Here is a 21,346-nt window from a genome sequence, read left to right as displayed (position 1 = left end):
TGCCCTCCACTACCTTCCGTCACTGTCTTACAGATATCTGTTCATTACATTGCCTATTTTTAACTACAATCCTTTTCTTATCTTTGGTATGCTTGTCATTTGTGTCTGCCTCCCCTATGAGAGCAGAGCCTGGACTTTTTTATAGTATATTTCCAAGTTCACAGGACTGTACTTGACACACAGAAGCTGTAAATGCTGCTATCGATCATTGATGTGCACAACTTTCTCCGATCATCTTCATTCAGCACTAATAGGGGCCTTATGCCAGTGCGGTAATTGGGTTCCTTGGGACACTTGCCAACTGTGGTGTTTTCCCAGTCCTCTCTCTGGGTGCCTTTCTGGGCATATTGGCAGGGAGGGTGTTTTGGATGCCCCCCATCTTGGCCACAGTCAACCTGCTGCAGCTGAGTGGTTTACTATAGCCTGAGTGGGATTGGAAAATAGCGTAGTCTTGTTTGCAAGCAGGGGGCTGGGCTAATTGACCTTTCGATGCCTCTTCTCGCTCTAATTTTAAGGCAATTAGATTTATTACATTATAATTTATCTAGAACAAGAACACTTTTCTTTTCTTTACATCTTTTCTTTACATCTTTTCATACATAACACTTTTCTTTACATCGAGAGACTCACTTTAGTCCCGTATTGATGTTGGAGTAATCTTATTCCTATTCAGGGTAAGCTAGTGGAATAAAAAAATACTAATTGCCTTCATTAAGAGGATTAATAGAAAGGCAGAGGGTAGGTAGGTAACTGGGTCATACACCTTTTGTCCGTACTGCAGGCCGAGAGAAAAGTATGAGGAACGACAAGCAAAAACCCCTGGACCACAATCCTTAGATCCTCTTCCTGCTTTCCAATTACTGAATCACTCTGGTTCTTCACTACAGAAATTGCTTACGATCTTACAAAAGATGGGCTGCATTTGCAGAGTTGCCAAAGGCATACTTCAGCCATGTGATGAAGGCACCTAAATATTAGTTTCTCAAAATATACAACCAATACTTGTATCTCTGATTTTGTTGCTTTGAGAACGTTTTAAATTCTGCTCTACCCACTCAGGCAATTGCTTCCTGCATATGACTATTCCTGAATAGTCATACCATTCCCATTACTATTTAGGTTTTTTTCATTTCTGTGTGCCTTTTCAATGTCAGATTTTTTTTTGCCTTTTGAACTGTGAGATGAGACCATTTAGGAAAAATAGGATTTAGCATGACAATTTGGTTTACCGTTAAGCTACCGTCTCTCCTCTCATGTGGCCACAGTGCTATCGCCTCCTAACTCGAATGGACTGATCTATCTGAAGGACTTTAGTCATAGATTAGGAAACTCTGAATGGAGAAGGTGGTGCAAGCAAAATGTGCTGCAATGGGGGGTTTTGTTCTCCAGGAAGGAAGCGACAGCTTCCTTTTTCACCATTTCTCTAACACTGTATAAGTTTAAATCAACAAACAGCTAAATGCTACTTTCCTCTTAAAACTGGGATCGCATCTCTTCAAGTGACCGATTTGGGGATTTTGTATGGATGTAGAATGGATGCTACACTATTCAGAGTAGTCACACCTACCCCGCTAAAGGAATTCCTTATGGTCCGACCCCATTCAAAGACAGGGACTACTGAAAATAACGTCCTGCCATAATATGACCCGATGTCTACCTTCTGTACAAGAATGAGTTGGTCGCATTTAGGTAATCAGCTTATTTCTCTTCTAGCAGCCTGGCTAATTAGTGTGAGTGCAATTCATGTCTGTTTTAGCTTACATTGGATTTCTGCTAAGGCTGTGTGTTTGAGCAACTTCCTGTATGGATTTCACTGTTGACTGTGTCTGTTGAGGTTGCAGATGTTAGAAAAAGTGACCATTTGGGACCACAACTCCCGGAGAGCAGTCACTTGAATTGAAATTTACAGAAGCAGTCCTGTTGTTTAGGTCAGACTCAAATCAGCGTTAAATATCACCGACAGTGAGTTCAGATTTGCTGGTTGGAGACTTTTCCTTAAACCAGGGATAAGGAACCTATGGCTCCTGAGCTGCATATGACTCTTCTTGAAATCAAATGTGGCTCTTCAATCTGTCCAGAGACTTGGCACCACGAAATCAATGCCAATAATCTCAATTCCACAGAAGAAAAACCTACGCAGGAACTTTAAGAGAAGCAGTGTGGTCTAGTGGAAAAAGCCCAGGCCTGGGAGTAGGAGGACCTGGTTTCTAATCTCGGCTCCATCGCTCGTCTGCTGTGTAGCACCAGGCAAGTCACTCCTCTGGGCCTCAGTTACCCCATCTGTAAAACGGAGTTTAAGACTGGGACCCCCAAGAGAAGCAGCATGGCTCAGTGGAAAGAGCACGGGCTTTGGAGTCAGAGGTCATGGGTTCGAATCGCGGCTCGGCCACTTGTCAGCTGTGTGACTTTGGGCAAGTCACTTAACTTCTCGGGGCCTCAGTTACCTCATCTGTAAAATGGGGATTAAGACTGTGAGCCCCACGTGGGACCACCTGATTCCCCTGTGTCTACCCCAGCGCTTAGAACAGTGCTCGGCACATAGTAAGCGCTTAACAAATACCAACATTATTATTATGTGAGACACAGGCAGTGTCCCATCGGATGAGCTTGTATTTACCCCAGTGCTTAGTTATAGTGCTTGGCACATTGAAAGCACTTAATAAATACCGTTACAAAAAAGAAGCTGGGCATGAAGTAGTAGTTGGACTGTTCTGTCCATATGATAGGAAAAGCGCAGGCAAGGTAACATTCTCACCGGACTGGGGGAGGTTTTTCTTGAGAAGGAGCATGGCCTAGTGGAAAGAGCATGGGCCTGGGAGTCAGAGGACCCAGGTTCTCGCTCCGGTTCTGCCAAATGCTTGCTGTGTGACCTTGGGCAAGTCACTTCACTTCTCTTTGCCTCAGTTCTCCTGTTCCCCCTCCTACTTAGATTGTGAGCCCCAACCTAATTAACATCCATCCCAGCCCTTAGAACAGTGCCTGGAAGGTTGCAAATGCTTAACAGATCCCTTAGAAAAAGGAAGAAAAAAAATGAGTCACTGAGGCGGGCCAGCTGAGCCAGGCCTAGGGCCTGATCATCGAGATTAAGGCTGGAAAAATCCACCTCTCAACTCCTTCCGGTTTTCAGATCATCTCGAGACCTAGCCCACTAGAGCAAATTAAATACAGTTTTCAACTAATTGTAGCTTCAACTTCTATGTGTTTGCATTTTGAGTTCTAAAAATTTGGAGGTCCTCTAAGTAAATTGGACCTTACAATATTTCAAACAGATATTAGGACTGTGGGCGTAAATGCCTAAAAGCTTTGGGGATTTGTCATTTGAAAGCATATTTAAAATGCCCAAGGTATTTAAAAACCAAATCACCTTGGTGGTTTTAATTCACTGAAAATTTAAAACATTTAAACATACATTCATTTCGGCCGTATGTTTAGAAGGTGTTCTGACAGCAGTCTGTCAGTCAGTGGTATTTACAGTGTGCAGAGCATTAATTAAGTTGTATTTATTGGGTGCTTACTGTGTGAAAAGCACTGTACTAAGTGTATTGGAGATTACAGTTTAACAATAAACAGTCATGTTCCCTGCCCACAGTGAAAATATAGTGCTTGGGGGTGTGAAATACAGCAGAGTTGGTAGGCACGTTCCCTGCCCACAGTGACATTCTACTAAATTTTTAATTTGCTTGACTTTTTTATGGTATTAGTTAAACGTTTAATATACGCCAGTTAATTTACTAAGCACCGGGGTAGATAAACCTTAATACAGTTGGGCAGTCCCTGTCCCACAGGGGGCTCGCAATCTTAATCCCCATTTTACAGATGAGGTAACTGAGGTATAGAGAAGTTAAGTGACTTGCCTGAGGTCACACAGCAGCCAAGTGACCTTTTGCTTAGAATTCACAGAATAAGGAAGTATTTTTGCAGCCTTTTCAAATTTTCGAGTTCAGCAGTAATGGTATTTATTAAGTGCTTACTGTGTGCAGAGCTAGGAGAAAATACACAGGTGGGAATTACACACAGTCCCTGTCCCTTCTTTATTGAGGGTAGTAGGAATTGAAAGAGAAGGGAGAGGAAAAGAAGGCGAAGCAGATTAAAAAAAAGCTCTGGTGTGTGTCTCTCAGTGCTCATTTTTGTTTTTGTTATTTTGGGGGTGGGGGGAGTTAGGGGAAGGGAGGCTTGGACCTGTACTTTTCTGATTCCTGTTCCAGGTTAACCCTAAAAACCATCCAGAAGACTCAGTCGATGCATTTCAGGATTGGAACACATACAGCCTATTGTACACATGCTTTGAAATATCAGAATGACCTTAACTTTTAATTTTGATGCCATTCAGCAAAAGAGAGAATTTGAGTCAATGGAAAGCATTTCTCAGTTGAGTATATATTCTGGCACACAGCTTCCGAAGTGAAGTGTTTTTACTAGCTCCCCATATAGGTGAAATGTAAAGCTGTGGTAAGGCTGGTATTGAGCACCAAAATTGTTTTCAACCTTATCTTAACTGGTCAACATCAACATTAGTGGTATGTATTGAGTATCTGGAGCATGCAAAGCACTATATGAGGTACCTAGGAGGACATACGCAAAGTATAAAGCTAGGTTACTAGTCCCCCAGAGCTGGTTTACCATTTTGTGCAAAGTTACAATGTTGTGGACCATTTCTTACTCAAAACATATCAGTTTGCTCCTTTAAGTATAGTGGGATTGATTTAATGCATCATCAGTTGTAACATAGAAATACTGTCATTGGGAGGTGAGTGTTCATGGCTGAAATAGTTTCTAGGCATGATCATTTGTACAATCTCTTTTGAAGTTAGAGTCCTTTTTTTTCATATTCCACCTAAAATGTATTTGATTTGGCCAGTATGAAAGCAAGATAAAGAGCCTTGGCTATTTAAAGGGGTGACAATAAAATAAGTTGGAGGTGTCTTTGAACTTCATAGTAACCTAAACAGTGCCATTCCTGGGTCAGATCAATAGTCTGGCTAGCACAGGATTCTGGCCTGCAATGATGTCCTTAGGCTATGACAAAGAGCAGTGACTGTGGGCCCTCTCCTTCCCTGTACCCTCTCCCCACACACCCCTATATTGTGCTAAACCATCCCTAAAATGTGCCCCTTACTTTTTGCCCACAGGAGATCGTTACTTTGGGACCTCTCTTCCTTTTATCCTTCCTCATGCACGACCCAGAACCTTTCTCCGACCTCAGAGGGAGAGACCCGAATGCTGCCTTCCTCCCTGAATGCTCATTCTGGGGTTGCAATGACTAATTTGCCCTGGCTCCTTATCACTATAGAAGCAGCTCTATCTAGTTTCAGTGGTAATATGATGTTTGCCTTCATTATTTGTCAGAAGTACTTGAACAATTGTAGAACTGCATTTATCTCTGAATTACCTTTCCCTCCTTTTGACATTACATTCCTCAGAAAAGATTATGTTGACAAATTCACCTGACTTTGAGAAACAGTAAAATATTAACATTGCTCTTAATCCAAAGATTTAAAAGCAAAAGGACTGAAGTTTACTGGGAGACACTTCTTAATTTTTGGAAATTGAGATAAGGAAGTGCTGACTTTTCCAAGATAAGAGGGCCAAGCCTTGCCACATGATGATCCCTGTACTCCTGGTTAAGACCTATCTTTTCTCTGGAATCTCTTGCAGTTTATCATAGGGAACTTGACACTAGCAAGTGGCAGATCTCTCCTCTCAACCCTGGGGGAGTGGGGAAGGGGGTGGTCGTACAGATGGTAAAGTGAACTTAAAATGTATTAATTAAACGATGAAAGGTTTATAGGGCATCTTTCATTTTGTTGCTGAAGAACAAGCGGTTAGATGACAAATGAGAGGTAGAGGAATGAGATCCTTCTGTAGCAGTGGTTCTCATAACTATTGATGCACTTGTTTTATAAAAGATGACAGTACTAATCTTTGAGGAAAGCAAGTATAATAAGCAAAAGAGATTGGGAAATACTATATAGAAAAGGTCATAGAAATGTATTGCTTTGATTTCTCCCTCTTCTGAATATCTTATTCGGGCAGTCTTTGGACTTAGACTAAAACTGGTTCCTGAATACTGGGCCTTTAGGCATTGTTGCTGGAAACATTTTTTTTTTTTAAATAGTATTTGTTAAGCGCTTACTAAGCATCAGATGCTGCTCTGAGAACTGATGACAGTGCAGGTTATTTAGGTTAGACACAGCCCCTGTCCCACATGGGGCTCTTAAGAACAATGTTATAAATGGGGGATTGGTCCCTGACCCATGGTTGGAGACCTTATTTAATTAATGGTATTTATTGAGAGCTTACTGTATGCAGAGCACTATATTAAATGCTTGGGAGACTATGATACAACAGTCAGTAGACGCATTACTGGCCATTACTACATTACAGGTAATCCAAATGAGATCATACAGAGTTGATTTACCAGTTAATTACAGAGTAATGATATGGCTTTATTAATGAATTTACATTCAGAGAAGTACCACAATAATCAATTTGAATTTCATTGGAAATCACATGGTTTTGTTACCAGCCCCAGTGACTGCTTTTCTCCTTATTTTTCTTCCCTGTGCGTGCCATCTAGCTCGGGCTTAAAAAGTTTGTCCCATTTTCCCGTGTCTCTTATGCACCCATGACCGGGGCCCCGATGCTAGAGCTGTAAAGGAGGCCAGTATTGTCCGTTCAAAGCCTATGTGTTATAAAGATATGGTGGTGTAAATCTCAAAATGAAAGTGCCATTCGTCATAACCTCACCTCACTTCTCGCCTTCTTCAACCCAGTCTGCCCACTTCACTCCGCTAGTGCTAACCTTCTCACTGTGCCTCCATCTCGCCTGTCTCGCTCCCGACACCCGACCCACATCCTGCTCTGGCCTGGAAAGCCTTCCCTCCTCTAATCTGACAGACAACCACTCTCCCCACCATCAAAGTCTTATTGAAGGCCCATCTCCTCCAAGAGGCCTTCCCTGATTAAGCCCCACTTTTCCTCTTCTCTCACTCCGTTCTGCATCACCCTTACGTGCTCCCTTTATTCATCCCCCCCGTCCCCGCCCCATAAAACTTATGTACATATCTGTAATTTTATTTATCCCTTTGCTCTTCCCCCTCCCAGCCCCAAAGCACTTAAATACATAGCTGTAATTTTATTTCCTTGCTTTGATGTCTGTCTCCCCCACTCTAGACTGTGAGCTTGTTGTGGGCAGGGAATGTCACTGTTTATTGTTGCATTGTACTTTCCCAAGCGCTTAGTACAGTGCTCGGCACACAGTAAGTGCTCAATAGATAGGATTGAATGCATGAATGAATAACCTGAAGCTTCTGAAGTTTAAGACTACCTGTCCTTGTCTTAGTCTTTTAGTTTTTGTACAGATTGTGGGGAATCATATTCCAATCATGGTTCGGCTTAAGTTGTGCCTGCTACACCTTCTGGCTACAGAGACATCCCCGGCCTACAGCTTTTAATTAAAAAAACGGTGGCCAATGTTTAAATACCTCTTGGAGTGTGACATTGTTCCTGCCTTAGAAGACTGTACAGTATTTTTGCTTAAATTCTCACAAGGACCTGATAGAAATATTCTGCACGTGGCCTCTCAGTAAATAACAGTGATGACATTTTGCCACTTGATTGGTTTGAATAAAATTTTTCTTTTTTGGTCCTTTTAGTAGATTGTTGTTGGAAGCCTTCTATTTAAGCTTTTATTTAGGGGTATAAAAGAATCTCAAGTTGCGGAAAGCTATACTTACTTTTAAGAGTGGGGAAGGTCCAGAAAAGACATGGTAGTTTAGTTGCATGAATTTGAGATTTAGCTGAAAATAAAACCTAGGATTCCTACTTCTATCGGTGAATGTTTGTATCTTTGTCGGAGAGAAGTCTTTATTTTACTTGAACCCAGGGCCGAAAATTTGTGTGAAGAGGTACGTGAAATGTTGTTTAATGTGTTCCCCCCCCCCCCCACATTTTCCTTCCCATTATCTGCTATCTATAAAACTTTAATGAACACCTTTTATTCCAAGGTCAGATTTTGTCTGAGAAATGTCTCAGATCTTTCTGCCTTTCCATCTTTTTCTCAAGACCTTTTAGAATAATTGGCACCTTGTAATTGTCTGTTTCATCTTTACCCTTGTAGAAACCTGTGATGTTAGGATTCTGACCCCATTCCAACTAAGTTGAAACAAATTTATAGCTCGCTATTGGTTCTTCTGCACACTTTTTATGCTGGCCAAGATTTTGTAACGTTTGTAGATTTTGTTTAATTTTGTAATGGTTGTGCTAATTAGAAGTGCTAATAACCATAACATGAAGATATTCACTTGGTATGACTTTTAATCAAGAGAGGTAAAGCTTTATTAACTGAATGACAGTTTCATTGTTTTAAAATATACTTGTAATCTTACATTTGAAATTAGATGTGATACTAAATATTTTAAAGACAGTTTGTTTTTGTGGAGAAAAATAAAACTCAAAACTTGTTGTTCTGCTTTTAGGTATAAACGGGTCTTTTCAGTTGGAAGTCATGCTATCACTACATATAATCCCAACACACTAGAAGTGACAAATCAGGTAACAATACAAAAAGCTGATCTTTGGCCCCTTAACACAAGCTATGTTTTTACAGGTTTTTTTTTTTCTTTTATTCTTCCCACTTCCTTTCCTTTTCTCAGGGTACCAAAGGGACTAGATAAAATATTGATTGGGCAGAGTCATTTCTCTAAATAGCAGATCTAGCAGCACTATTCAAATCTACTTTTTCGGTGTATATTTTTAAAAAATGCAATAATCTTATAATTATCCATGGTCACATAAGAGCAAAACAAATAATTGAGTGTCTGGGGAAGAAACTGGGGGTTCGATGAGAACTTGCCAGGGCTGGTTCTTAAGGATGAACATAGAGCAGCAAATGTAAAAATTATTTGGAAAGTTTGCAGCAGTGACTTTCTGTTCTCTTTGAGGGTGGCAGGCTATTCAGATCTTTTTCAGTAATTCATTTGAAGGCGATACGATTGGGGGTCCCACTCTTACGTATTGTAAGCCCTGCCCAGTTCTCAGCTGTCAGAATCCTCAAAATGAATCATTTGAATTGTTGTTTATATTGAATGTAATAAATGTGTTTATTTTAGTGGCCTTATGGAGATATTTGTAGCATCAGCCCTGTTGGAAAAGGACAGGGCACAGAGTTCAATCTCACATTTCGTAAAGGCAGTGGAAAGAAGTCTGAAACTTTAAAGTTCTCCACAGAGCACAGAACGGAACTTCTTACAGAAGCACTGGTAAGAAGTAGTGATGATTAACTTGGTAACTGAGAGTTTTCTTAAGGGAACTTAGATTTATGCTTGATCAAACATTTGGAAGAATCACTGTTTATGTAAATTGGAGCCTGTCAAAATGGGCAGTTAAGATGAAATATAAATAATGAACTCACTCAATCTTATTGAGTCTATATGGTAAACAGTATTTTTTCCAGTAGTGTAACATTCCTGTTCGTTGTCAATTTGTACGTCTAAAAATCCTGAGTTCTACATTTTAATGGCAATATTCATTTTGGGTTACAAGTCAGGATTTTTTTTTTTTCCAGTTGAGTGGAATGGGCTGGAACAGAAGTGAAGGACACTGTGCTGATTCTCTTGTTACAAATTCTGTCCATTATTTTCTCTTACAGAGGTTCAGGACTGACTTTTCAGAAGGAAAGATTACAGGCCGGGCAAGTATCGGATCTTGTTGGGTTAGAGAGGTTTATTTTCACTTTCGTAAATTTAGCCCTAAATAAATGTGAAAGTTTCTGGTAGGACCAGTGATTTATGGTATTAGGTGGATCTTTTGAGAATAGCATAGAATTATACAGCTGGAAAGGACCTGGAGAAAAAATGTAGTCCACCTGCTGCCTCCAAATACATGAATTAGTTACTGTTGTATGTGCGAAGCACTGAACTAGTCACTTGAGAGTCAAGTGAGGTAAGACACGATTCCTGCCTCAAGGAGTTTACACTAACAGCGACGATAGACGTCGGGGTATAAGGAAAAAGAGAATGGACAAGTGAATGAATAAGTGTTTAAACAGTAGAGTACAGAAATTCAGCGCTCCAGGAGACTGCACAGAATCTGAAGTGGTGTTTGGAAGATATGACCTGGGAAGGAAAAAAGTCACTTCCTGGAGGAGGTGGGATTTCAGAAGAGCTTTCCAGAGGCCGACAGCTGTGGGCTGAGGCAGATTTGAAGGGAAAGTGAGTTCCAGGAAAAGGGTAGGGTATGGGCAAGGGGCCAGAGGTGAGAGAAGGGAGAGCGAGGGACAGTGTGGAAATGTTCACTTGGGAAAAGCTTAGAAAGTAGACTCGGGAGGAGTAGCAATAGTAATGACTAAGCCTTCATTTCCCTTTCTCATCCTCCCTTCTGTCACCCGTGCACCTTTAAGCACTTGACGTTCAACCCACCAGCACTACCGTATGTATCGGTAATATATTGTAACGTCTGCCTGCCGCTCTGGAATATAAAGCTCCATGTGAGCAGGGAATGTGCCTATCAATTCTGTTGGATTGTACTCTTCTTAGTGCTTAGTACAGTGCTATGCACTTAGTAAGCACTCAATAAATACCATTGATAGTAGGGAAAGGGGTATATATGTAAGGAGAAGACAACTGGTGGAGGTCCCCAAGGCCAGTGATGAGATTTTGCTGGATGAGGAGGAACTTGGGAAGCCAGTAGGAGTTTTGGAGGTGGAAAGGAATGTGATCAGAAGAGCAATTTAGGAGGGTAATTCGGGCTGCGGAGTCTAGACTGTAGAGGGGAGAGGATGGAGGTAAGGATTCAGGTATCGAATCATAAGAAGAGAACTTGAACCAGGGTGGTGGCTGTGTAGTTGTAAAGGAAAGGGCAGATCTGAGAAATTTTGTGGAGAAAGAATCGGCGGGGTTAAGCATCAGAATGATTCAGGGTTAAAAGAGGAGTCAGAGCATCAAGGCTGCTGGCCTGAGGGATAGGGAGGGAAAAGTTAAAGGGGGTTTAGGCAGTAGAGAGTTTATTTCCATCCTGATAGACCCCTCTAGCCAGATGATCTGGGCCAGTCTGGATCAGGGATGATAGCTAGGTACTGGAGTTACCGCTCACTGAATTCCCCAGCAGTGTATCGAGGTTTGTGAGTCTCATGGGTAAGTCTCCCGGATGAGGTGTGTGATCACGGGTTCAGCATCCACGAAGATTGCTGCCTCCTTGGGCCACCATTCCAAAGCCGTATGGGAGACTCTCAAAAGAGCCATCCTCATTGCCAGTGGGCAGTTCTATTTCTTTTACTCTGGACTCACAGTGGTTACCTGCCCATTCACTCTGAGGCTATTCTTTAGTATTTTAGCTTTTTTCCATAGCTGCTCTGCTGATGAGTACAGATATATTTATGTTTTTGAATACCTGAGTCTTTAGCGTCCCTTCCTCCATGCCTACCTTTTCACTCTGAAGCCATCAGATTAGTGGCCGTAGGTCTTCACTCCGATTGAGGTCCTACTTCTGAGTTTTGCTACAAACCTGTAGAGGTCTTTTGATTCTCTAGAGTATCCTTTTACCGTTTGTTGTAATAAATTTCCTTTCCAGAAGGTCTTTTCACGATGCCTTTGGGGTGAATGCTTTCTCTGAAAAAGTGTTATTGAAACTGAGGCACCAGAAGATGCACCCTGAGCAGTAGTAGTGTTTTCTAGTTTTGTGTTGAATTTGGTTGTCTGTTATACTTTGGTTCTCTTGGAACTTTTCCCATTCAATAACTCTTTGTAAGTGGGCTCAGTAGACCATTTAAAGGGACATATGAAAGCATAAACTAAAAGTTAAATGCTGTTCCTACTTTAAAATCAATTTTGATTTTATTACCTAAACCATTCCTCTCCACCCTCCTTTTGTTGCTTGAGGTTGAAGTATTTTAAAACTTTAGGCTGTCTTGTTTTATGAAATAATCTAATCCTCCATTTTTTCTTAGAGAAAAATAAGTTACCTTGGAACTGGATTGACAGAAAGACTAGCCTGATATGAACATAAAGAAGCTTTAATGTATTCTTTTAGGCATAATGAAAATAATTTGACTTGTAATATAGGTATTTGAAATAGTTTTTCTTTTTTGTGATGGATTTCATAGATTAAACATTAGGCTATGCTTAGGATTTGTCACTAATTTGAAAAACTGAATGTGAATGTAGTCCTGCTTTCTTTTTAGAGATATAACTGCTATAAGCATCACTGGAGTGATACAAGGAAACCTGTTATTTTGGAAGTAACTCCTGGAGGTTTTGACCAAATCAATCCTGCCACCAACAGAGTACTCTGTTCCTATGACTATAGAAATATTGAGGGCTTTGCAGACCTCTCTGATTACCAGGGCGGGTTCTGTATACTCTATGGAGGATTCAGTAGATTGGTAAGTGTTGTACCGCAAGATTATTGCAAAAACCGGAATCTCTGTAGATTGATAGTGTAAAGGGTCTGTCTTTTTATTTGCATGTTTACTTGTCATGTAATTCGTGTACTTCTGCATAAATTGTAGGAAATGTAGCTTAGGAAAACATGTGAATATGTTATGTATCCCTTAATATATGAAAGCACTTTCCTGAAGCTCTGCATCAGAAAAATTTCTGTATTACTAAGAGCTCCTGTTTCAAATGGATGTCTTTATTTAGGTGAGTCAATCACGTGTTCTAAGAGCTTGGGAGAGTACAGTATGACAGAGTTGGTCTACACATTTCCTGCCCACATCAATCTTACAGTCTAGAGTGTGAGTGAGTGAATATAGAGATTCAGAATGGCATAAATGTGAATTTAATATATTCTTTTTGACTCCATCCCTAACAGAACAAGCATTTTCTAGGAACATGACTTGATAATCAATTGTCTAATACGTAAATATCCTATGTAAGTGAAGGCTCTCAAGAGAAAAGAAAGACCCTTCGGGAAGAACCTCTAGTAGATGCCAATATGTGGTGGAAATCTCTTAAAATAGAGTTTCTCCTTAAGGGTTGTCTCTTTAAACATCTTAACCAAAATATTTAAAATTAAATTCACCCCATACTCAACTTTATGTATTTATTGAATGCCTGTTGTATACAGGGCACTCTATTGAGCGCTTGGGCAATCACAATACGATGGAGTTGGTCAGTGCTATCCTAGCCCCCAAATACACAGAAGCCTCTTTACTTTTGGGGCCAGTGTTCATCGGTAACTTGAATTTTCTGTACTCTACCTTCCCAGTTACTAAAAAGTGAACTCAGGTATTTAGTTTATTCACCAAATATTAAGCCCAAATCCTTTTTTTTTTTTAAATTCAACAATACTGCAGCATCTATTTGCATCTGAGCAAAGAGAAGAAATAATCAAGAGTGCAATAGAGCATGCCGGCAACTATATAGGTATTTCGCTGCGGATCAGGAAAGAACCGTTAGAATTTGAGCAATATCTGAGCCTTCGCTTTGGGAAGTACAGCAATGATGAATCCATTACGTCTTTAGCGGAGTTCGTTGTTCAGAAGATATCACCTAGACATTCGGTAAGATATGAAAATAAGAAACATCATTTTGAGCTTTCAGTTCCAAGCCATTCATTGCCTCAACTTTTCAGTATTGATCTGTTTTAAAGGAGCCGGTGAAAAGAGTTCTGGCACTTACAGAAACTTGTTTAGTTGAAAGAGATCCAGCTACCTACAATATTGCAACGCTGAAGCCTTTAGGAGAGGTAAGCAGTGTTTTTTTTCCAGCTGAAATGATCGTTTCATATAACTAGAAAAACTATTTTCGTTTTACATTTCACACGTCGGTACTATAGTTGAAGATTTCTTAGTCTTCAGAGGGCTCATGAAAAAGAGTTACATGTTTAGGAAAGATTTTAAAATCTCATTTAGAAAAGGCAATTAAAAAAATGTTACTTTAAGAAATGTGAAATGGTCCCAAATTACCTGAAAGTTTGCTGATAGAATTTTAAAGCGCCTACATAAACATTACTTATTAAACTTTTTCATTGTAAAGAAAATCTGATTTTAACAAAAATGAAATATTTGGGTTTTTTTCCCCTCCCTCTACCCCCATCCTCTCTAGGTATTTGCATTGGTTTGTGACTTTGATAATCCACAGCTTTTCACTATTGAATTTATAAAGGGGCAAATACGGAAATATTCTTCAACAGAAAGGTATGGTAAAACTTTTTAAAGTATTCAAAGGCTTTTCAATATGGAATCAGTTGAAAATTATCCTAATTTAATATATGTAAGAATGACAGTGTTAAACCCGAGAAGCTGGCAAAGTAGCATATGTTTTCATATTGTGGAAGTTACTGTGGGACTATTGTTACAGTGATTTTTATGTCTAGTGAGCTACGTGGCCTAGTGGAAAGGAGAGAACCGGGAATCCGAATACCGGGTTTCTGAGACCACCTCCCCGCCTTGTTTGCTGTGCAATTTAACTGCCCCCGCTCAGTCTCCTCTGTAAAATTGGGATTAAATACTTGCTCTCTCTTCACCTCAGACTCTGAGCCCCATGTGAACAGGGAATCCGGCCGATGAAAATGGTAAACGTTAGCCCCAGGAGACGTTATCCCCACAGGGCTGGTGCTGCAAAACCACACCGAGGAGAGGCTCGGAAGTGGCGAGAAGCAGCTTCGTTCTCTGGTGGCGATCGTGGTTGCGGGATGGGAAGGTGCCGCAAAGAGATGCTTAGAAGCGGTGATTTTTAGCTTTATGGACAATCCCGTCATGGAAGGAACGGCACGTCGGTTATGACCTGAGGGGTGATCTCTGTCAGGGGACCGTGTCAGCTGAAGTCACACTGAGCGGGACGGTCTACCCACTTAGGTGTACCCTCCTGCAGGTCCGTCCTTGGGCTATCGGTCCTCTTCTCCATCTGCATCCTTGGGTGATCTTTGGTCGGGTGTGCCGTCGTCCGCCCCTCTGCCTGGGTCCCCAGCTCCTGGTCTCAGCTGGTTTCAGCTAGAGCTTGCCGTGGGGTCATGGAATACATCCTCATCTGTGTTCTTGGCATTCCTCCTTACGTCTTCTGGCATTCCTTGTTTTTTAATGCGTAGACCTCGAGCCCCTCTCCTTTGTCAGTCAGTCGTGTTTATTGAGCACTGACTGTGTGCAGAGTATCGTACTTGGGAGAGGCCAGTATATCAGAGTTGTGTCCCCGCAGTATGTATCCCAGCAGTTAGCAGAGTGCCTGCCCCATAGTAAGCAGGGAACAAGTACTGCTATTCTTATTTGTTGAGCTGCTGTCTTAGCCTGGATGGAACCGACGGATAATCTGGCATGTACGCGCTGCACGATTGAACCCTCCACAAGCCCAGTTGGCTCAGGCCTGTTCATCCCAAGCCTCGTCAACTTTAGAGAACTGAGACTGTGAGCCCACGTGGGACAGGAACTGTGTCCAACCTGATGACCTTCTGTCTACTCCAGTGTTTAGTACAGTCCTTAGCCTGGCACATAGTAAGTGCTTAACAAATTCCCCAATTAGTATTATTACTACTATTAGGTCTAAGCCATTACTGAGCATGAGAGTCTGTCCACAGTAAGCCCTCAAGGAATACAATTGCCTTGTACACACCTTGCCCCCACCCACCTCACCTCGCTACTCTATTACTACAACCCAGCCCGTACACTTCGCTCCTCTAATGCCCACCTTCTCGCTGTACCTCCATCTTGTCCATCTCGCCGCTGACCTCTCGCCCACTTCCTCTGGCCTGGGACACCCTCCTTCCTCATATCAGGCAGATAATTGCTCTCACCCTCTTCAAAGCCTTATTGAAGGGACATCTCCTCCAAGAAGCCTTCCCTGGCTTAACCTTCCTCCTCTTCTCCCACTTCCTTCTGCATCACCTTGGCTTGCCCCTGTCATTCATCCTCCCTCGCAGCCCCACAGCACGTATCTATATCTCTGTAATTTATTTATTTGTGTATATTAGTATCTGTGTCCTCCTCTAGGCTGTGAGCTCGCTGTGGACGGGGAATATGTCTGTTGTACTCTCCCAAGTGCTTAATATAGTCCTTTGCACACAGTAAGCGCTCAATATATATGATTGAATGGGTATGGGTCTCCCTGCATGTGACATATGATTTAAAATGGACATTTTAGCAACTTCTGAACTTTTCTGTCTTCAAATGCTTATTTTTCTCAACTGGCTTCTGCTTTTTCTGATCAGTAAAGCCTATCTATTTCCATTCATCAAAGACGCTCCAGGCTCTGATGGCGGCACCTGTGCCAGTCGATATCGTTCGTGCCTTCCTTCTTGCCGAGAATTCCCAATAATCAGGGGTATTTATAGAGCCCTTCTTGCGGGTAGAACCGTGGAGTAATTGTTCATGGTAGACATGATCCCAGGGCTCAAGGAGCTTGTAGTGTAGTGGTGGGAGACAGACATTAGACAAATTACAGAGTATAAAGATATGTACAGTAAGTGCTGTCCCTCAGTTCCACCAAACCGTAATCCTCTCCTCATTTAATAGCTACTGAAGAAGTCACTTCCCAGAAGTATTACTTGTCTAATTTCCAACCTTCCTGGTCATGCTACTTTAAACACCATTTTAGTACTCAGTGTGGCTCAGTGGAAAGAGCCCGGGCTTGAGAGTCAGGGGTCATGGGTTCTAATCCTGACTCCGCCGCTTGTCAGATATGTGACCTTGGGTGAGTCATTTTACTTCTCAGTGCCTCAGTTACCTCGTCTGTAAAATGGGGATTCAGACTGTGAGTTTCACGAGGGACAACCTGATTACCGTGTCTAATAATAATAATAATAATGTTGGTATTTGTTAAGCGCTTACTATGTGCAGAGCACTGTTCTAAGCGCTGGGGGAGACACAGGGGAATCAGGTTGTCCCACGTGGGGCTCACAGTCTTAATCCCCATTTTACAGATGAGGGAACTGAGGCACAGAGAAGTGAAGTGACTCGCCCACAGTCACACAGCTGACAAGTGGCAGAGCTGGGATTCGAACTCATGAGCCCTGACTCCAAAGCCCGTGCTCTTTCCACTGCGCCACGCTGCTTCTCTACCCAAGCACTTAGAACAGTGTTCGGCACATAGTAAGTGCTTAACAGATACCAACATTATTATTATTATTATTATTATTTATTTCCATTTTCCTTATTCAATTACGCAGTATTGTTCATTTGGCCATTTATGTCTGCCTTCCCTTGATGACAGGGGCGGAGTCTCCCTGTTCTGTTGCATAGTAGGTACTTGGTAAATGCATCTGATGTTGTTTTCATTTTACTCTTCCCGTTTCTTGTTTCCATTGTGCCCCTGTAGAGTTCTAATGTGAGCTATCTCGAGCCCCTCTGCTTCTCTTATTTCATTCAGTCTGATTCTTCAGCTCCTTTTGGATCAAGAATGCAGCTACAAAAGATTATCGATGTCTCATTTTCTAATTATTATTCTCTAATAAGAAGTATTATTATGGTATTAAGTGCATACTGGGTGTCAAGCACCGTTCTGAGTGCTGGGGAAGATACAAGTTAATCAGGGTAGACCCAGTTCTTGTCCCACATGGAGCTCTCAGTCTAGGAGTGAGAACATATATTGAACCCCTATTTTACAGATGAGGAAACTGAGGCAGAGAGAAGTTGTGACTCACCCAAGGTCACACAGCAGGCAAGTGGCAAAGCCGGGATTAGAACCCCAGTCCTCTGACTCCCAGGCCCCATGCATTGTCCTCTAGGTCATGCTGTTCCTTTGCTGGGGTAATACTGTAAGTTTGAATCTTTGTAGAAGAGAACTTTTTCCCAAATATATAATTTTCCTTTTTCTTTACTCCCTAATTGGAATCAGATTGGTTAGCAGGGCCAGAGACTGAGAGCCCGTTATTGGGCAGGGATTGTCTCTATCTGTTGCCGAATTATACATTCCAAGCGCTTAGTACAGTGCTCTGCACATAGTAAGCGCTCATTAAATACTATTGAATAAATGAATGAATGACTCAATCAACTCCGGCCGGGTCCCGGGAGGAGACCTTCTTGTGTCCTCCTGCCTGCCCTTGTGTTCTACAGCACTTCCAAACTTCTCTTTGCAAATAAAAATAATAATACTGGTATTTGTTCAGCGTTTACTATGTGCCAGGCGCTCTTTTAATCGCTGGGGTCGATAGAAAAAGTCAAGGCTGCCAGGCCACCCAACCCTGACCTGTCTGACCCTGATCTCATCTCTTTTGAGCTGTCAGAGCAGCCGCCGAAATGCGAGCCATCATGGGGACTTTTAGGGTGCGAAGAGGTGGTGGACTTAGGGCCAGGCTCGAGCCTGGGCCCCATGGCTATTGCAGTTCCTGTCCCCCATTCCTTACCCATCTGGGACCATTCTCCCCACCCCCCGACTCATCTGACTTTTTCTAGGACTATGGACAGGTGCGGGGAAGGGACAGGTGCTTTGGGGATCATTCAGGCTCCTCTCTTGGGCTGCCCATTCCTTTGCCTTCCCCTAGCTGTTCTGCTTCATCCCTGAAGCTGGCCTCAGCTGCAGCCATGTAGGGGACGAGAAGGAGCGACAGGAAAGTGGGAGAATGGAGGGGGAGGGGGCTGAGGGAGAGGGGAAGCAGTCCTTAAAGCCTGTGTGTTCACCTGGCCCCCTTCCGTAAGCCACGGGTTTCCAAACGTTGTTCGCTTGAATCTTGGCGCAACTGTAAAATTGCTATAGCACCTTTAATTGGGATAATGGGTGAGGGGAGTGTGGGTTAGTTGTTTTTTTTAAACTGCCCATCATTTTCTGCTCTGCCTCCTGCATCCTACTCCCACTTCCCTGTATTAACTAACTGCCTCTGAGATGCTTGGGAATAAGGTACAGAGGAAGGAGTGCTGGTGAGCTTTTATTGTTAGCTACTGATGGTAATCGTTGTTGGAGGGTCTGTTCTCTTAGAGGATAACAGAAGAGTTTCTCGATGATAGTTTAGATACGTGAGCTCTAGCCCGAATTTTTCTTAATGGTATTTGTTAAGCACTTACTGTGTGCCAAGCACTGTTCTAAGCACTGGGGTTCATGCAAGCTAATCAGGGTGGATACAGTCCGTATCCCACATGGGGCTCACGGTCTTCATTCACAATTTATAGATGAAGTAACAGGTGCAGTGAAGTGAAGTGACTCTCCCAAGGTCATACAGCAGACAAGTGGCGGAGCTGGGATTCATTCATTCAGTTGCATTTATTGAGCACTTACTATGTGCAGAGCACTGTACTAAGCGCTTGGAATGTACAATTCGGCAACAGATAGGGACCAAAGTCCTTCTGACTCGTACGCCCGTGTTCTATCCACTAGGTTACACTGCTTCTCCCTCCTTGGAGAACAGGGTACATTGGGTCTTTCAGGTGAAAGGGCTCGGAGCCTCTTATTGGATTCTCAATATTGCAATAACTCCAGCCAGTGGCTGAATTTGGAGAGTTTAACAAAACAGAAAATATTTACATCTCAGTAATGAGGAAGGAAGAAGTAGTTCTGTCCGATGTGAATAGCATTTTCATTCATTCAATAGTATTTATTGAGCACTTACTATGTGCAGAGCACTGTACTAAGCGCTTGGGATGAACAAGTCGGCAACAGATAGAGACAGTCCCTGCCGTTTGACGGGCTTACGGTCTAATCGGGGGAGACGGACAGACAAGAACAATGGCACTAAACAGCGTCAAGGGGAAGAACATCTCGTAAAAACAATGGCAACTAAATAGAATCAAGACGATGTACAATTCATTAACAAAATAAATAGGGTAACGAAAATATATACAGTTGAGCGGACGAGTACGGTGCTGTGGGGATGGGAAGGGAGAGGTGGAGGAGCAGAGGGAAAAGGGGAAAATGAGGCTTTAGCTGCGGAGAGGTAAAGGGGGGATGGCAGAGGGAGTAGAGGGGGAAGAGGAGCTCAGTCTGGGAAGGCCTCTTGGAGGAGGTGATTTTTAAGTAAGGTTTTGAAGAGGGAAAGAGAATCAGTTTGGCGGAGGTGAGGAGGGGGGGCGTTCCAGGACCGCGGGAGGACGTGACCCAGGGGTCGACGGCGGGATAGGCGAGACCGAGGGACGGCGAGGAGGTGGGCGGCAGAGGAGCGGAGCGTGCGGGGTGGGTGGTAGAAAGAGAGAAGGGAGGAGAGGTAGGAAGGGGCAAGGTGATGGAGAGCCTTGAAGCCTAGAGTGAGGAATAGCATCTCTAGTAGAAACATGCCGGGTTACTACTGAAGACCTCTTAGAACCACACTGAACATCTTTTTCATGGTAAGCGGTTCCTCTGTTGTCAGCACCTCTTACCATGCGGAATTCCTGCAACCTACTTCAGGGGCACTGAAACACTTGAAGCAGTTATCCCAGTGATAGTTTCACCCCTCCTTTACTTAATGCCTTGCATTTTGCTCTTATTCAGTCCTCCCCAATTCAGCCGGTGTTCTTTTGATCTTGCTGCTGTTGTACCAGAAGGGCGCCGGGCACTGCAGGCATTTAACATAACCTAACAAAGGACAACTCTTTGGTATGCCCAAAGCCCCTGGCACTGTGGATCCTCCACTGCCCTTTTTAGCTACACACACACACTCATAGTGAACTTCAGTGTTGTTATCTTTGATGTACTCCTCAAAGTATTGTTCTTTAGTGCTCCTTTTATCTGTGTCCAATTCTGCCTCCACTTTCCTTAGAACTTGGATACTTTTAGTGACTGCTAGCTCCTTCCCATTTTCTTTTTAATATCTGACTTAAGTTGGCATTGTATAATCAGAGAAATAAGTTTCAAGCTCCCTAAAATTTGTCATGCCAAGAGTAACAGCTGGAAGTCATTGTTCAAATCTTCAGTCATTTATCAAGTGCTTACTGTGGGCAGAGTGCTGTGCTGAGTGCTTGGGAGAGCACAATACAACAATTAACGGACATGTTCCCTGCCCACAACAAGCTTACAGTTTGGGGAACTTGCCTTTTAAAAAGAAGGTCATGTGGCCCTTTTTTAGCCACATTTTAACCAAGGAAAAGGTCTCTCCCCTCTCGTCTCTGAATTCAAGGGAGAGGGACTGTAAAGGAAGAATCAGTTGGTGTAGAGAGGAGGGTAGTTTGCCAGTTGTAAAAGGAGTCGGCTAAGTATCATCCTTAATCACTCTCTCCCTATCTGATGAAGCCAGTCTTTTGCCTTCTACTATTGAATTGGTGTTATTGACATTATTTTTTTCTTGCTTAGAGATTCCCTGTTAGCCAGCTTGCTGGATGGAGTAAGAGCCTCTGGTAATAGAGATGTTTGCGTAAAGATGACATCTACACATAAAGGTCAACGGTGGGGATTACTCAGCATGCCTGTTGACGAGGAGGTAGAAAGTCTCCATCTGAGGTTCTTAGCTGCACCCCCAAGTAAGTGCCAGTTGAAAATTTTCTTCTCTTGAAAACGATACGCTTCGCGGGCCG

At 42.6% G+C, this 21,346-nt stretch overlaps 1 protein-coding gene across 4 annotated transcripts in view; it reads left to right on the top strand.

Moving 5' to 3' along the window:
* Window positions 1-21,346, top strand: part of DNAJC13 (DnaJ heat shock protein family (Hsp40) member C13) — a 110,487-nt gene that overhangs the window by 22,527 nt on the left and 66,614 nt on the right. For all 4 annotated transcript variants that reach the window (XR_003761411.2, XM_029070119.2, XM_029070121.2 and 1 more), the window contains 8 exons: window positions 8,478-8,553; window positions 9,111-9,260; window positions 9,650-9,691; window positions 12,179-12,379; window positions 13,295-13,501; window positions 13,591-13,686; window positions 14,046-14,137; window positions 21,126-21,292. Coding sequence is in view for 3 of the 4 variants with exons in the window: in XM_029070119.2 (XP_028925952.1) it covers window positions 8,478-8,553; window positions 9,111-9,260; window positions 9,650-9,691; window positions 12,179-12,379; window positions 13,295-13,501; window positions 13,591-13,686; window positions 14,046-14,137; window positions 21,126-21,292 (1,031 nt within the window). In the remaining variant the exon portion in view is untranslated. The remainder of the gene's footprint in view (window positions 1-8,477; window positions 8,554-9,110; window positions 9,261-9,649; window positions 9,692-12,178; window positions 12,380-13,294; window positions 13,502-13,590; window positions 13,687-14,045; window positions 14,138-21,125; window positions 21,293-21,346) is intronic.

The sequence above is a fragment of the Ornithorhynchus anatinus genome, chromosome 8 (assembly GCF_004115215.2).
Source record: "Ornithorhynchus anatinus isolate Pmale09 chromosome 8, mOrnAna1.pri.v4, whole genome shotgun sequence".
Lineage (NCBI taxonomy): Eukaryota > Metazoa > Chordata > Mammalia > Monotremata > Ornithorhynchidae > Ornithorhynchus > Ornithorhynchus anatinus.
This window is presented reverse-complemented; position numbering and strand designations above follow the sequence as displayed.